Source organism: Varanus komodoensis, unplaced genomic scaffold (assembly GCF_004798865.1).
Source record: "Varanus komodoensis strain SLA01 unplaced genomic scaffold, ASM479886v1 scaffold66, whole genome shotgun sequence".
NCBI lineage: Eukaryota > Metazoa > Chordata > Lepidosauria > Squamata > Varanidae > Varanus > Varanus komodoensis.
Window position 1 is genome coordinate 2,058,083 of NW_025336296.1, and position 18,359 is coordinate 2,076,441.

General features: G+C 40.1%; 1 protein-coding gene across 8 annotated transcripts in view; it reads right to left on the reverse strand.

Moving 5' to 3' along the window:
• ASAP1 (ArfGAP with SH3 domain, ankyrin repeat and PH domain 1) overlaps positions 1-18,359 on the reverse strand; it is a 165,311-nt gene that overhangs the window by 26,269 nt on the left and 120,683 nt on the right. For all 8 annotated transcript variants that reach the window (XM_044450446.1, XM_044450445.1, XM_044450439.1 and 5 more), the window contains 5 exons: positions 11,784-11,871; positions 10,913-10,961; positions 3,076-3,239; positions 2,719-2,852; positions 1,884-1,975 (listed from right to left, as the gene is read on the reverse strand). In XM_044450446.1, the coding sequence (XP_044306381.1) occupies positions 1,884-1,975; positions 2,719-2,852; positions 3,076-3,239; positions 10,913-10,961; positions 11,784-11,871 (527 nt within the window). The remainder of the gene's footprint in view (positions 1-1,883; positions 1,976-2,718; positions 2,853-3,075; positions 3,240-10,912; positions 10,962-11,783; positions 11,872-18,359) is intronic.

The following is an 18,359-nucleotide window of genomic DNA, read 5'->3' on the forward strand; positions in this document are numbered from 1 at the left end:
AAGCTTAGAACTGAAAAGGCCTCTCAGAAAATGGGAATGGATCTACATTTAGAATGAGAGCGAGTCAGAAGGGGCTTCCCAGGCCATCTAGTCTGGCCCCCACCCAGCTCCAGCCAGCTCTGCTCATGACATGCCTACCATGTGCATGTCCAGCCAATCTTGGGCAAGATGCTCGAGAGGGTGGTGGCTGGGCAACTGAAATCTCTCTTGGAGAAAACTGACCATCTGAACACAGGACTACTGGAAGGTGGTGCTGAGGGATTGTGGCTCTGTGCCATGTCAGCTTTGCCATGGAGTTCCACAGGGTTCCACTTCATCCCTCATTCTCCTTAACATCTACATAAAACCACTGGAGAGGTAATCCGGGGGTTTAGGCTATGGATTCATCAGTACACTGATGACACCCAGCTCAATCTCTCTTTTACATCTAATCCAGGTGAGGCAGTTACTGTCCTTAACCAGGGTCTGGCCGTCATGATGGGCTGGATGAGGACCAATAAATTGGGGCTTAATCCAGACAAGATGGAGGTCCTGTTGGTAGGTGGTTCAACCTTCCCAGTAAGTGATTTTAGCCTTGTTCTGGATGGGCTTGCACTCCCACTAAAAGATAGGGTACGCAGTTTGGGAGTGCTCCTTGACCCAGAGCTGTCCCTGGAGTCCCAGATGGCTGCTGTGGTGAGGAGCACTTTCCTTCAGTTTCGGCTGCTTCATCAACTGCGCCCTTATCTGGATGAGCAGAGCTTAGCAATGGTGACCTGTGCTTTACTGGCTTCCTGATTGGACCACTGTAACACATTCTATGTGAGACTGCCCTCGAAGCTAGTCTGGATACTTCAGTTGGTTCAGAACAGAGCAGCCAGGATGTTTACAGGGACTGGCAGATATGCACATATAATGCCAATCCTTTACCATCTACACTGGGTACCAATTGAAGTCTGGGCCCAATTTAAGGTGCAGGTGATGCCCTGTAAAGCCCTAAATGGCTTAGGGCCTGGATATCTGAAGGAGCGTCTCCTTCCCTATGCACCTTCCCATCCCTTAAGAAGATTAGGAGGGTGGCTATCCAGAGAAGGGCCTTCTCTGAGGTGGTGCCCTTTTTATGGAATACACTCCCCAGAGAGGTTTGTATAGCTCCATCACTTTATTCTTTTCGGTGTCAGGCCAAAACCTTTCTATTTTCCCAGTATTTTAAAGTTTAGATTGTGATTTTAATTGGGGTTTTATTGTATAGAATGGATGCTGTGCCCTACTTTGTTTTATTGTAAGACTACCCTGAGGCTATTTGGTAGCAGACAGTATACAAACGTTTTAAATAAATAAAACAAATAAATATCCTTGAACACTCTCACCAATGGGGCTTCAACCACTTCCTGTGGAAGTCCAACAAACAAATGAAACAAACAAGTATGGAACTGGGGGAAGCAGATTTTCATGCCTCTCTTCCCAACAGCAGCCCCTCAAAAATGCTACACAGAAGTCAGCCAATTCTGCTATACTGGGAGCAGAGGAAGAAAAGAGACATCCTGAAAATCACTTGAAGCCACCTTATAGATTACACTGTAAGCAGAAAGGGTCTATATTCTCTGTATGCTTAAAGCTTTTCCAGTTTGGCTCTGAATATATTATTTCTGCTATCTCAAATGCACTACACAAATATGAATACTGAATTTCAAACAAAAGTTGCTTCTGGTTATCAGGATAATATAGAAGAATAAGCAATGTGAATTGTGCTGGCGAAAAAGAGATGGAGTGAAAAATGCCATCTGAAAAGTTGCCTCATGTTTGTTAACATTTATCTCTTGATTTTGTTTTATATGAAGGTTTCTCCTGTTCCTGTTTTCCACATTAATTTCATCCAAACATAATGCTTCTTCATTACTTACATATCACTTGATGGGGTGGGTTTTGGAGAAGGACTTGGTAAGTTACCCTCCATAATTTCATTAAAACTATTGTTTCCTATGTTCTTGGCCAGCTGTGGAAGTTAAGAAAGTACTGCAATTAGGAGTTTATTATTGTTCAGAGTTTGTTATTATTGTTGTTATTCTATCTCCCTTAGCAGACCTTTCATGGAATGAAAAGGTTGAAAGAAGAAGTGGGAAAACATGGGAAATTTACAAGTTCAAGATATTTTTGTAAAAATCTGTGAAAAAGGGAGGGTGACTGCATGATAACAGGAGTCTGGAAACATCCAAAGCATAATATGTAAAGCATGCTTTTTCAATACTATCTTGTGATAGCGACCCCAAGCATAGTAAAACGGACAGATATTTAAAATGTCTCAGATAATGCTTCCTTCATAATCCTAGCCTCGTGCTCACAGAAACCCTTTTCTCAATGTAAAGTTCTAATCTAGTGTCACCACAAATTTCACATTCACGCAAGCCACTCCCACACAAAAAATCAGACATTCATCAGAAATACATTTATTAAAGGAAAAACACACACACACACACACACACACACCCGTTTTATTTGGAACATGAAAGCAGCCTCGTACAAAATCAGGCCACTCTCCCATCTTGTTCAGTATAGTAACTTGCAGCAGTTCTCCAGGGTTCCAGCCTTTTCCAGCATTAGCTGAGAAAGTGAACCCAGGATTTTCTATATGAAGAACATGCTAAGCTACGGCCTTCCCAATCTTCAACCCTTTATCATCAGCAGTAACTGAGCACATGCATTTGTTTTAACACAAAAAGTTTTTATAAAGTTGCTTACCAAGAGTTCAGATGTTCCTAATTTGTCTAGTTCTAACGACTGGATTCGAGAAATATGAACACCCATTTCTCTATGTATTCCAGAACACTCTATACAGGTTAAAATACCCAAGTTAGTTGAAAGCCATGTTGGATCTGGAAAAAAAAACAGAAAGAAAACACAACTTTCAATAGTCTTATTTGTCTTTTCAGTGACAGTAGGATTTATAGATGTATTATTATAACAGTAAGACAATGCCTGATATGTGATAGCTTTGCTATAAATTTCTACAATGAATTCTGAAAATGAAATGAACATTTGGAACAGTCAATTTCCATGTTAAAACAACATACTTGTATTTAATGCATGGAAAAGTACCTGGTGACCCACAATCACAGCATACATCATTTCCAGGTAATCTCTGTATCTCATCAATAATGGCTTTTGTGAGATCCTCTAAACTATTTTCTCCTGTGCTCTGTTCTCCACGGAATGCCATATTTAAAGCTTCTTCTTTGCTGTTGGTCAGTACTGATATCCATCTAATACAAAATACAATTTAAAAAAAAATAAAGTTATTTCCCCAGTGCAATAATAAATGCAAGGGGGAAAAGGTCTAAAAGAACAAAAGCAGCCAGTATATGCTAATGGAACAGTGGGAGATGGGTGGGGGCGGCAGTAATCTGAATAATGAAAGAAAAAATTACCATAGAAAGAACATAGGAAAAAATGTAACAAGTTAGAAATAGGAGACAAGCTGGAAGGGATAAATGGTTTTGTTCATTACAAAATACTGATAAAAACTCTGACGTTTGTGCTCTGAAGCAAACAGTTAAGCTGCACTACTGAAATTCTGGAACAGAGTGAAAATTCAAATTTGCTACCTATTAAGCAGATGGGATATCAGAATGTACAAGCATCATGATGTAATGAAAATGCTTGTTAGTAAGTTTTAATAGACAGAACAGCATTCTAATAAACAAACAACATCTTGAATTTTATATCAAATTCTATGATTGCATTTCTATGTTAAAATGTTTAAAACAGAGTGTCCTCTAGCTTTGGGGATTTTGCTGAAAGGGGGCTTCCTTAAAGAAATTACTGGGGTCCATGTATGTAGCTCACTTCACTTTGATGTTTATTTGCTTTCCCAGCCTGGGTGCAAGAGTGACTGCTACCAGATCACTGCTTCGGCTTTTATGAATTCAAGTTCAAGCCTTTGGCTTGTTGCGCATCCCAATATTGAGGGTACACAATATGTTCTTGGATTGTGATGCCCTGGTACAGTTGGAGGAATCAGATGTAGCGGAAAGGAAGGAGTATCACTAAAGCAAGATCAACAGGGCAACAATGCAAAGCTGTAACCACAAATTAAATGCCCATGGAACAAAATGACTGAGGTTGCACAAGCAATCACTGAGTTCCTCTCTGTTGGGAAGACTTTCCTTTAGCTGAGGTCCTAAAGAACATGCAAACCTTTTAGCGTATTCTACTGCCTGGCTGTCTATTTGTAGAAGCAAACCCTATGACTTCTTTCAGACTTCCCTTATTTGTGCATTTCAATAGTGCAAAATCAGAATATTAGAAACAGAATGTAAAATAAATTAAAAGAAAAGTATCCTTTTATTCTTATAAGCTGGCAGGAATTGAAACTACACAACCACAAATGTTTAAGATTACATAATTTACTTTTGTCAGTAAAAGAAAATGGTACACCGAAATAATTACAACATCCTAATCAAACTGATTTGGCTTTATTATGCATTTGTAACACTTGATCAATCAACAGAAGACAAAAAAGGAGATAAAATTAGTCTAGTGGCAGTTGATTTATGTAAAAGTTGACAGCCTTTTACTCTAAGTAAAGCTCTTACAATATTAGCCAGAAGAATGGCTAATATTTAGTCATATATTACCTAAAGTTCAGCAATAAATTGCATATTTAATGAAAGTCAACATTGAAGGACTACCAGTAAAAGATATCTATTGGAAAAAGGAGGAGATGTGACATTTTTAATACTTTATCTTTCCATTTTGGCACAAATAAAGTAAGATAATCAAAGGGTGGGATGGGCTAAGAAACAAGACTCTGCCAAACCACATTCATTTATACCATGGTAACAAGACAGAGGTCCTTCTGGTAGGTGGTTCAGCCTTCCAGGCAAGTGATTTTAGCCCTGTCCTGGATGGGGTTGCACTCCCCCTAAAGGACAGGGTACGCAGTTTGGGAGTGCTCCTCGACCTGGAGCTGTCCCTGGAGTACCAGATGGCAGCAGTGGTGAGGAGCACTTTTCTTCAGCTTCAGCTGATCCACCAACTGAGCTCTTACTTCGATGAGCATTGCCTGGCAACAGTGACCCATGCTCTGGTAACTTCCTGGTTGGATTACTGTAATGTGCTCTACGTGGAGCTGCCCTTGAAGAAAGTCCAGATATTTCAATTGGTTCAGAATAGGGTTGCCAGGATGTTAATGGTAACCAGCCGGTTTTCACATATAACGCTGGTCCTCCACTGGGTACACTGGCTACAAATTCAAGTCCAGGCCTAATTTAAGGTGCTGGAGATGACCTATAAGGCCCTAAATGGCTTGGGTCCAGGATACTTGAAGGAGAGACTTCTTCCCTATATGCCCTCCCACCCCTTGAGATCTGAGGCAGAGGTCCTGCTCTGGGAGCCCTCCTTGAAGGAGATTAGGAGGGAGAGTACCCAGAGGAGGGCCTTCGCTGTGGTGGCGCCAAGACTATGGAATACGCTCCCCAGAGAGGTTCACCTGGCCCCAACATTATATTCTTTTCTGAGTCAGGCAAAAACCCTTTTATTTTCCTGCTATTTTAATGTTTAATTGATTTTAACTGGGGTTTTAGTATATTAACTGTCAGATGCTGTGATGTTTATTTTACTCATTTATTTTAAGTCGTTCCAAGACATTTGTAGGGAATGGGTTAGAAAAGCTTTTATTAAATAAATAAAATAAATACATAACTGACACAGCACTGTCCACTCAGAGAAAAGACGGTGCCCAGAGAACCACATAGTAGATTGGCTGCCTACAAAGTGCTAGTTCATTCTGTTCACACTCGTGCACTTATCCAGTGTGCAATGCAGGGGGCAAACTAGATCCACACACATGCAGACAAGCTGGCATTCAGGTTTTGTCAGCTCATCCAGGCTTCTTCCACTGATCCTGCCTTGTCTTGTGTCCAGGCAGGTTCAGTCCCCGCTTGCCGCTTCTCCTCACAAATGCAGCTAACCTTTTCCCCACCAAAGTGGTACCTGTTTATCTACATTTAATGCATTCTTTTGGACTGTTCCAGGCCTCTAGCGCCTGCCTAGTCCAAAAGCAGACTTACTCCGTCACATGCTGCTGGGCTCGAATTTAGGATATTATATTTTAATATTCCAAATAAATCTTTGTTCTTGCATAATGAGATTTGCTGGAATAGCATTGCCAAGAGAGCTCACTAACAGGATTTTTAACCAAAGGTGAAATATGTTCTTCGATTGTAAGAGCTATGTTATCAAGGGTCATTCTGGGGATAGGCACATGTGAAGAATGCTGCCTGCTAGCACAGCTAAGCCAAATAACTTTGCAATCTAAACCAAGTCTTCTTTTGGTCCAGAAAAAAAAGGTGTTTGTGCTCTTCACAACCAAGTAAAGTTTGTTTTCGCCAACCTTTACTTGGTAGACTCTTCAACCATTGGTTGAAATTCTTCAACCATTCTTGCTAAAAGGATCTCACAGCTTAACAGCAAACTGCATTTGTGAAAAGGAAGAATATGCCATTTATTTATGGCTCTAATCTAGGAAAGATTATTGCCTTAGGATATATGAAAAAAAGAGTACCCATCACGAGTGTATTAAAGTCAAAACACAACCAACAAGGGGCAGGTAGAATTAATGACCAGGAATGTTATCAGGGCCTAACAGAACAGACCATTTGGTACTATTTCTCCATCCAGTGACCAGTTTATTTGTAATCAATTAAAAGAAGATTGAGATCTAAACCCTAAAATCTTCTGATGCTGTACTTTTATTTCATTGTACTACCATCCTGGGACTTTTTAGTTAAGGACAGTATATAAAAGTTTTAAATAAATAAAATAAAAATAAATAAAAGAATCTTATTTATATATGAGATCAAGATGATCTATTAATTATTGGATTAGTCACTTGATAAGTGCACGGAGTAATTCTTTATTTTAATAAGCGCATTTTAGCTAGTATATTGCTTTATGAGGTATACCCTGAAATGTTTCAATGCTAAAATCAAGGTATTAATTATCAACTTAAAATCAAGTGCATTGCAAATGAAATTAACAAAATCTCACAGAGGAACATGATGGTATTTGATCCATTTATGAACAACTGTATAACAACACAGAACTGAAGAAACACAATTACAGTTATTTGTAGTGCTATTTTAAATTCTGCAAGTAATTTACCGTAGCTAAATCCAATAAGCATCTCAGTTTTGCCTATTATACCACCCCTTAAGCATCTAACATTCAGACAGCTCATGGAAAGCACACTCCTTCTGTTGACTCTTTCACTGTCCCCCTTTTGCTATCCCATGCTACAGAATGATGGAAAGTCTCCATTTATAAGCATGAAATGAGAGAAAGCCACGTCGGGAAGGATCTCCTAGATGCTCCCCCACACAACTCCAGCTGTTGTCCTTTCTTCTCCCCTGCCCTTTCCTCTGGCTCTTCTTCCTGTTTGTTCTTTCTCTCTCCCTCCCCATGCAATTCAATGGTGCAATATACTTCAACGCATACACAGAATGGAAAGCTAAAGAAAAAGCTAAAGAAGGGGTAATGCCCCTCTCCACCAAGGACCCTGTTTTCCTTTGCCCCTCTTCAACCAGTTTTGGATAGCATTGCTTCTTTTTACTCCCTCTAATAAGCTGATGAGCAATTGCTCCATAGGCTTGCATAAGGAGAAAAGAGCTTTGTGGTCATTCAGTTTAACCTTGAGGATACAGTGGTGCATGCAAGTGCTGTACTGGGGACCCCTGCACAGAACCATGGGAAAGGAAATCATGGGAATCAGGCTTCCTCTTTCAGAACGCTCACATAAAATCTCAGGGAAAAATCTCTATGAGCAAAGTGGAGGTAGGATCAGAAAAACATAATATAATTTCTCGTTCTCACGGCTACAGAAAAGCTTTTTTAGAACCAGACTGCTCTTTGCAGCAACCTGAAACAACAGGGGAAAGAGAATAGGAAGCACCCAGGAGATCATCCCATGAGGTCAAATTTAACTTTCTTAATCTAAGGGTAGAAGGAACATACGAGGGATGAGTAAGTTATTAACTCATAAAAATGATTCTGTTCCTGATTATTGTACTGTTCACAGCATGAAGGAAGACACTGTTGATGAAAGTGGGTAGAGATTCACCTCCAGTGAATCAAATTGTTCTTCCAAGCCACTGGATGGGGCATGATTCAATTCACATCACACCAGGAATAAATATGAACTATACTAAAATATTTTATGACATATACTAAAAAACCCTGCCATTAATATTTTTAGATAAATGATTCATCCATTATATAAATATACTGTTGATATAGGAGAAAACGTCTGTATGTCATAGATGCAGAATGTAAGCTTTTTCTAACATAATAAGCTGTTAAATATGTCAGAAAACATCTCCTTCACAATCTGGGTAGGTACTGCTAAATTCTGAAGTGTACTTAGATGAACCAATCTGTAGCCCACACACACTCTGCTTGCAAATGGGTCGCCAAGCATATACCAGGTAAAAAACTATGAAGGAAACAATGATCTGTAGAACTGGAACAAAAAACCCCAGAGAAGATCAGAATAAAGAAGAGGGAACAGGACTTAGGCAAAACTTGATCTCTTGCCTTTTAAGTTCCTCCAAGGAAATCAGTGGGGAAAGACTCCTTAGGAGAACTGGGAAAAAACAAGTGGCAATGACATGACTTGCAATTCCTTTTTTGCCTTCTTGTGGCTGGATCTACTGCTGGAGGACCAGTGATGCCTTATTTTCTTTTATTTCTGTGCCTTATATGTCCTAGAGTAGAAATGACAGCAGTTGCCATACCACCTTCAACAAATTGGGAGTGTGACCCCCTTAAGTTCCTGAGAAACAATCTGCCTTAAGGAGTTAGGATGAGATCAGCTCCCACTGAGATCAGGAACCAGCAAGGTTGTGAGAAAGGCTCAACTCCTAACATATGCCAACAGAATTATTTGTAACCTGCTGAAGGCATGCATCTGACTTCCCTTTTCCTAGCATGAAACTTCTCTCCAGACTCAGTACCATGGCCCTGTTCCCTGAAGGAACCTTCCCAAAGCAGTAGTTACCTATTGGTAAAGGCAGCAATCTCTACTGTTGCTCGGTCCTGCAGTCCACAACCCCGGAAAGAGCAATGTGGTGCTGAATACACTGGTACCATCTGCATTTGAACTAGGCCCAGAGGGGCAGAGTAGACCCCAGGGCCTGCTGTTCCCCCCAAGTGCCTTTTCCAGTGATTGTGCATGTCTGCCTAGTCCCGATGAAGTGCCAAGTCTTCCCTTTCTATTCATGGCAAGCAATTGCCTGAACTATATGGGACAACACAGTAGTTCTGGCACCCACCTCACTGTCGTAGGCTTCCAATACAGTGGTACGTAAGCACAACTACCCAGTTAGGGATGGGGGAGATTGCCCTTTCCCCACCAGAAACAAGGAAAGCTCCAGAAACCTCTTCTTGTGTGTGGTGGAAACTATGAGAAGCAGGATTCCAATACTCAAAAGCTATATAATTCTCTTTAAAGAAAAGGTATGCTGAGCTTACTGGAGTGGATACCAGGCAATATCAGTTTAGGAAAATCTGGGTACCCCCTTCCATATGAGAGGATCAAGTCAAAGGAACCCTGCCTGGCATCCAGAGAAGAGGGCTAACCCAGAGGCTATCAAATATCCTCCAAAACTAATTCAGCTCAGAAAAAACTAATTCAGCACAGTACATATTCAATAGAACCCTTGTAATGTATGTCATTTTTATTAACCACATTTAAAAATCAATCTTTTAAGTAGTACTGAAGATTTTTTCAATACAAATAATATACAAATACCACTTAAATGAAAATATATATTAAAAAGCATCCTCTGGCAGGTATTAATGCTGCTGGCTGGAAATTTCTTTTTGAAATGATTTTTAAAAAGTATTATACAGGTGCAGGGTTATACTTGTATTACCCCTATAATGCTATCTCGAGAAAAATTATATTATAAATGGAGATATAATACTAATAAAAATAATTAAACACTTCTTTCCAGTTATCACTTTCATTAACCACCTTGCAAAATTGTTGGAAAACAGTGGGATATATATGTAGAAAATGCACACTATTTCTCAAATAATACGGAAATTCTTTTGCACTGTAGGTTAAAATGGCATAGAAGAGATTTACTAACACAAATGCCACCTGCCTGGAAGCACCCCAGAACTAGTAGACTTGAAAATATTGTGTAATATGATGCAATAGGCTAGATTTATAACATTGATACCCATTTATCTTAAAAACATGCAAGGGAAATGGCAAGAGGTGCATATAACAGCCACTTTCTATGGCCTAGCTGTCCAAGCAGCAGACATGACCTGGTGCAATTCTCAAAGGGAGAAGAGAGAAAAGGCTTGCAAATGATTGCTATTACATCCACGGTGGTAGATGTGTTAATTCTTACCTGCTTCTAATTGCAGAAAACAAGTGGAGCCTACAGAATATATTCCCTCCTAGAAGGAATGTTCCTGTCTAAGGTTACAGCTGGCCATTGCTCCAAACAGGGTGAACTTGTTAGTCATCAGGTTAATCCTAGTTCTACAAGTATGACACTAGAATGCTTGCAAATACAACTATGACTACACGTGTGCTTACGAACACAAGCTTGTCCCAGTATTACATTTTTTCATGTACACATATAAACATGCAGTAAGAGTCCCTCTACTAGTTACAAAACGTTCTCTCTAAAGGTCAGGAGACCCTCTGCAGTGGCATACCATGAGAGGCTGTTGCAGGAAAGGAAAACCAGCAAATTTCTCACTGTTCACACATGATAGGGATTTTCAGGAAAGCCTAGATATGTCATACATGAACTGGCAAAATCAGTCGTGCAAGAAAACAATGGTTTTAGTGTTTGCTTTTAATTTGTACCTGGACAAACCAAAGTTTCTACAGAGGCAAGAAATGAAAAATTCTTACGCTATGTAGTCTTGTTCATCCTCTGCCTGAAAGTGGTATGTTCTGTTATCTGGAACATAAACATGTAAATCTTCAAAATTACGCTCTAATGATTTTTTACATTACATTGTTTATGAATAAAGAGTTACATTAGAAAAGCATTTCCTGAGGACATAGGTTGCAATGTGTTTGCAAACCTTCAAAATACCAATTTTCAGTAGTAAATGTTTAAAATAATATTATGTTCTAAAAAAAATCTAAAGAGGGTAACTTATTCATAAATATGAAACTCAGAATAACCATCAATGCAAACCCAATCCAAATGACTCTTCATTAGTAGCTGGCAATATGGTGCCAACAGGCACATGGTCTGGCACCAAAATCCCCATTGTTGCCCGCCAAGACACCCAAATCCCTGCCTACCAACTTTGCTCTTCGACACACACTTCATCCAACCTCCATGCACCTTCTATAGAATGTGTCCATTGCCTATATTGCCTCAGAAACCACAAAGCCCTAACTAGAAAGCAGGCAGTCAGCAGACTGCGTGGAAGTTTCCTGAATTGCTGAGTTCCTGCTTCCTGTTTAGGGGTTTGTGGTTACTGAGATGTTCACAGCAGATTCAGGCAGAAGTAGGGATTCCCAAGCATGGGGTGGGGTGGGGGTGGGGTGGGGGGGAAGAATAGGAAAATGTTGCAGGATATAAAGGCAGGAGAAGTGGGAATGCATGGGGCTGGGGTCAAGAAAACTGCAATCCCGAAAATAAGAGTACACAAATGCAAATCACTACATGAAAAATGAGTCCTCATAGCCAAAGAAAATGAAATGTATGAAGACTGCCTACACTTACTCTATATAATAAAAATGCTAATTAACTTGAAGTATAACTTACGTGATATTAAGTCAAAAGATTTCTTGTCTTCAGCATTTGGTTTCACCTGGCAGGTTAATAAATTCAACTTAGCAGGTTGCCTGTTTGACTAAAAGAGAAAAGTTAATTTTACTTAGAGCATCATTGTTCTAGGGTCAGTGTAACACAGATGTCCATTTTTCTTCATTGCTCCATTACATCCCTTTTATGTGCAACAATATATCTACATGATGAAATACAAACTAACTTTAAAACAGAACAATACTATCATCATTACAGCATTTGCGTGGTGCATATATTTTTCTAAACTATGTTGTGGTTTCTTGAAATCTGGGTTCTCAATGTATCAAAATCAATCCCAGCAAACAACCTATAGTTTGCTAATCAGCTACAAGCCGCAAATAGAACCCATGGTTATTTGCTGACTTATGAACTCTGGGTTTCTTGGACCATGGCTTATTATAACATCGGAATCCACAATGAGGTATTATTCCTGGATTGTTTGCGCTCATGTCCAACCTGAAACAGATCTACCGCCCAAACGGCCCAAAATCAAAACTGTTCTGTGGACTGGTAAAATGAATGGGAGAGAATCAAAGTAGAAATTGGGTTTTGGGGGACAACATCAGTTAATTTACTTGTCTGCAAGATTCTGTGGTTAAAGCAGCTAATCATAGTTTAACATAAACCAAGGCTTAGCATAATGTGTGAACTCAGCCAGTTGTTAAGATTCAAAATATTAAGCAAACCATTTTTAAAGACAGGCAGATCTGCCGTTACTATGGAAGCTTTCATTTCTATTTCATTTACCTTCTGTTGCAAGAGTATATGTTATATGTAAGTAAGTTTAACCAAATGATAATCTTCCCCACCCTCCAACGAAAAGCAACCACTAAGTTTGGAGTGGAGAGGTAATAGGTAGGGATAAAGAAGAACCCCTCGCCTCCAGACTGCTGTCTCTAAAAAGCGAGCCACAGGGATTCAATTAAAAAGCATTTACATGTAAGTTGTGCTTAGGTATTGAGTACCATATATCAATTAATTTTTAAAAACGTGCATGGCAGATAAAATGAGACACACCAAGTCATCTCCATCCATACATTGTTAGCTATGGGAAAGGAAAACATTCTGTCATTGCTCATGAGCCCACTGCCAACTAGTTCCTGAATGCTGCTTTTTAGTGCCATATTCAGCACCATTTTCAAAATATCGAGAAACTCTTCCATACACTTTTCTACATACTGCTCATGGTCCAGAAGGAAAGTTGAACACAAGGGGGCAATATATACTAATAAAGGCTGATTAATCAGGATGAATTTGACTGTATATAGCCTTGACTTCCCTGACCCAATGTCACATTTTACTTTGTAGCACTGTGCACCTCTCTATTCCCACATTCTATTCCCCCAAAATCTGCAACCACTTTATAGTTGGATAACAGAGTTTTCCTTCTCCATGTGATAATAAATTTGAACAGTGGTTATTCCTCCCATGAAAGTGACGAATGCAAACAATTTCTGTTCAAATCAGTTCAAGCCATACCCAAACATCCCTTTCTAAATGCATACTCACAAATGCACACAAAAGTTACATGTCTATTATATTTAATTCTGCACACCACTTATCCCAGGTTTTTAAGTATTCACATCCATAACAGAGTGAGCAGTAGTTTGGAGGGAGTTACTTATTCTCCATAGATCTTTCAATTAATCTTTGCCAGTGGATAAGCACTAAGAAAACTGGAATAATGGGTGCACACTGCTGAGAAAGGACACCATGCTTTGAAGGTTAATAATGTCACATATAAATGTGGCTTTAAAATGTCCATAAACAGCCTTTTCTCTGGCCAGTATTTCTCAATGCCTATTTAAGAAGATGCCATGCTAGATAGGGGCAAATGCCTTACAACTCAATCTTATCTATGCCCACTCAAAAATCAGCCCCTGAATGGAACAAGGCTTACTCCTAGGTAAGCAGGTATAGCCAGGGCTGAAGCCATAGCCCAGTGAGTTCTCAAGCATGTTGCTTCTCGAAGCACCCATATTATTACATTGTACTTCTATCTCACAAGGAACCAAAGGCAGCTCATGTGAAGCTCCTCCACTCCATTTTATCCTCGTAACAACCCTGAGAGGTAGGTTAGGGTGAGAGCAGGTAACCGGTCCAAAGCCACCCAATGAGCTTCCTGGCCAAGTCAGAACTAGAACTTCCCCGTCTTCAGTTCAACAGTCTAATCCCTATACTGAACTAGTTATCCTACCAGTCACAGGCGCCAGCACTAACTACTTGCAGCCTGTCTTTGTTCTCCTTCCCCCCCCTTTTTTGGGGGGGTGGGGGCTGGTTGGGTGTGGGCAAGTCATCTGACTCCTCTTCCTCCTCTTCACCCACTTGGTGAGGCACCATGTGGAGCTCACAAGTAATCTGAGAAGAAGTAGTTAGCGATCTGAACCAATCTGCCTTTGAGGGAGACTTAGCTGATGAGGGTGCAGAAGGTGTGCAAACACATGCGTATGCCACTACTGGCTGTGTCACTCCCCCAGCCCCAAAGGCACGGAGGTTCAGATTGCTGCCTCTCCTAATGAAAGTTAAAATAAAGATGAGGGAATGCTGTGGGGCCATGGCCCTGCAACTAGCCATGCGGGCAAGAAGGAAGATGGCCAGCTGCCCACCCAGAACAACCATGGCTGCCAGGCCTAGGAATAGTACTGCAGTCACAATATTCGTCAGCATAAACTAACTAGGGTGGTGTGGCATGATTCAGGTCTTGACATGCAGCAGTGTTGGCTCCCAGTTTACCTACTATTCTCTAGGCACATACACATTTACAAAGTCACTTTAAAAAAATAACATTCCTAAACAAGAAAACCCAACAAAAGCATTCGAGTTAACCAAAGTTTATACAAAGGTTTGTATTTTATTTCACAGAGGTTGGTTTTTCAAAAAATATTTTAAAGAGGATTACGAAAGGGGGGAAAAGGGTTAAAGGGAACATGCCCAGGATAGGCTGGGCATGCACATGATAGGCATGTCGTAAGTGGATCTGGCTGGAACCAGGGGTCAGACTAAATGGCCCTGGAGGCCCCTTCTGACTCACTCTGTTTCTGTGTTTCTGTCTGAGGCCATGAAGAGCAACAAGTAAACAAAGACAAAGCAGATGTTGGTTAGCAGCTATGGAGAGTGCGAAGTGTTCTAAGTGCTGCTAAGTTTGTATGTGTCACCTAACTTCAACGGTTTAGTTTAGGCTCCCAGTATTCTCCTGGGGACTTAAACTTTCAGTTTTGGAATTCAGAGGGTTCTGGAATCCTCTAAGCTTCACATTAGCAATACAGACTTCTCTAACTTCTAGGACAGGGGTTCACAAAATGGCAACAGACATATTTATATTTATGAGCTCGCTGGTAATGTATTGTGATTATAGTGCTAATGTCCCAGCTCAAGAGAATACTTAATATACTGTAATTAATATGACTCAAAAACAGATCATGTTTACATTTATTGTGAAACATACCTCTGCTGTTTAGAAGGTAACAGTTGCTAATTACTTAATTGAAATACATCAGAACTTCAATAATCTTTAATTCCTGTCAAGAGCCAGACTTAAAGTTCTGGCTTGCCAAGGGAAAGAGTGAAATAAATTTTCCTTCTACTTCTTTGGCATATGTTTCTCTCTGGTAATCCTAGAAGTGTGTGTGTGTGTGGGGTGGGGGTGGGGGGCTAAGAAATATAGGAAGTTTGTACAAAAAGAATAGCTTACTTGTAACTGTGGGGTTTTTGAGAGGCCATCTCTACACTTAACACACACAAGTTAGGAGCCTGAACAGAACAATAAGGAACTTATAATGTTGAACAGGTAAGATTTGTGCACTCATCAGGTGTGGCTCCCTTCTGCTTCTTAGTTTCAAGTTTGTTGCAACAGAGGAACGAAAGAGGTGACACTGAAGCAGGGAGGGGGACGAGTTGTGTGACTTCACAGATGATCACTCAAAGAACTGCAGTTACAGTATGGCAACCTGTCCTCCTCCTTCATGGACTCTGTGACCTACATATAGGGGTGACTGAAAGGCAGGAGACTTACTAGAGGAGGAAAACGCCCCACCAAAACATAGAAAGGACTGCTCCAGCAAAGGCTACATCTGCACAAGCTGTGCTACCCTGGCAGTTAGGCCCAACGGAGCTCATTGGTTGAGCCTAAACTGCAGCATTGCACAGCCACTGAAGTAGAATGCTGCTGAGGAAGGCAACAGAGCGTGCTATGGCTCAATGTACTTCCAGAAGTGGTGAGTCTGTCGCTGACTTTTGAAAATGCTGCAAAGACAGGCCAGAAGATATTCTGAAGAAAGATGTTCTGTTTAAATAAAATAGTATTTAAGGAATGTTGCCTGACCACCCAACTGGGAGGTAAGAAAGAAGCTAACAGGAGGTCCTGAATGAAATGGTACTATGAAACTACTTTGGGGGGAAAAGAACAGTCTCGGGAAAAGATGACCTTACCTTTGTAGAATACCAGGAATGGTTGATCATGCTGAGGAGCACAGAATTAAACCACAGCTTGTGCTCAAGTAATGGCAACTAGAAAGGTCATCTTCATCATAGGGAGGTGTAGGCCAGCCATTAACTGTGTTGGTTTAAGCTGCACTAGCACTACCAACAGACAGGAACAATGCTGGATAAAGGCTGGAGAGACCCTCAAGCACAATTTAACATCAGGATATGAATACAGTGATTAGCTTTCTATCTTGTTATGATTAACTAACAGTTCTGCTAAATAAACTTCAATAGATGAGAATACTAGGATTCCAGATTCTTTTCCATAGGCGCAAGAAAGGCCTAAAGTAAATTCCATTTAGTGACACATTTGGTCTGAGTGGAAGGCTGGCAGTAGGCAGCACTCATTTCAACAACTTCAACAACCTCAACAAAAACAGAATGGCATTGCCAAAAAAGGGAGGGAGGGAACAAACCCTCGATGTCAAAAGATTTATTTGTAAGCCCAATGCATTTTGGAGAGTACAATATAAGGGATGAGCAGAATGAACTAATCAGATATTTAAATGAACACAGAAGCAATTTTAATTTCTTGCTAAATAGTATTAAAAATGTTTTCAAGTATAAAACAAAAATATGTAACTTAAAAAACTATCTTACCAAGAAGTTATTTTGTTAAAAATGAACACTACTGAATAATGTTAATACTATGTAACCTACCTAGAAAGCTTCAGCTGTGAGGCGATATAAAAGTGCAATAAATAAATAAGCAAGCAAGCAAGTAGCTGTTTTGCTATTAGATGTTTTGCTGCTTACACAATTGTTTTTGTATATATGTTTATTAGTAGTATTTTGGAGGAATATATTCTCCAGACTCACTCTTCGATGCACACCTTAATATAGTGAGGGAATTTGAGAGCATCAGAGAAGCCAACAGCAATACTTCCAGGATGCTACACTCTCTCACTAGGCTGGTCTCCAAGCAAGGTCACCCAAGGTGGAGTTGTAAAAACTAAGTTGCATCCACCCTTCTAAGGAGATGGCATGGCAGTCACATCAGCAGGAGATAATGGATAGCTCTAATGGTGATCGGAGTGGAGAAACTACTGATGGCCAGATACTGCACAGCAACAGTAACTCAAAGAGACACTGGTGGAAAATATTTCAGAGACAACAGCAGTCACACTCAAGCTAACTCTGGGTAATAATGTGTAGAAGAAGGAAATGGTAAAACACCTCTCTCTCTCTCTCTCCTTGAAACCCCTCTGATAAAACAGTACACTATTACCATGGCCAGTGCAAAGAAATAGAAAGAGGAAAGAAAAAGAGGAAAAACAAAAGAATTCTACCAAAAGATACACAACCTCAAAGGGAAATTCAAACCTATATTAGGAATGCTGAAAGATCAACAGGGGAATGTATTATCAGACCAGGAGAAAATAAAGGAGGAACCAACATATGGTAGAACTATACAAAAGAGATAAAAGATGAAAAACTCCTTTGAAGAGAAATCCTATCAGGAAGAACCTGCAATATTAGAAAGTAAAGTGAAAGCTGCCCTGAAAGCACTTGGAAGCAACAAAACACCTGGAGTAGACAGGATACCAACAGAATGACTCCAGGCTGCAGAGAGTGAATTAGTCTTAAGACTAACTAGAATATTCCAACAAATTTGGAAAATAAAACAATGCCTTACATATTGGAAACAGTGCACTAATTTCTCAGGCAAGCAAAGTGATGCTTAAGATGTTGCAACAAAGAATTTTACCCTATATGGAGGGAGAAATGTCCGATGTTCAAGGTGGATTCCAAAATGGAAGAGGCACTAGAGATCATATTACAACATAGGGTGCTGGAGCAAACCAAAGAATTTCATACCAGTCCATGCTTTGCAGAATACAGCAAAGCCTTTGACTGCATGCATCATAAAAAGTTATGGATTGTTCTGAAAGAGGTGAGTGTGCCTCAGCACTTGATTATCCTTTATTGTGGAGAAGAAGCTACTGTTAGGACAGAATATGAAGAAACAAAATGGGTTCCCATAGGCAGATCACCCTAGCTGTTCAATCACTACATAGAACATATAATAAGCTTGATAAGGATCAGGGGAAG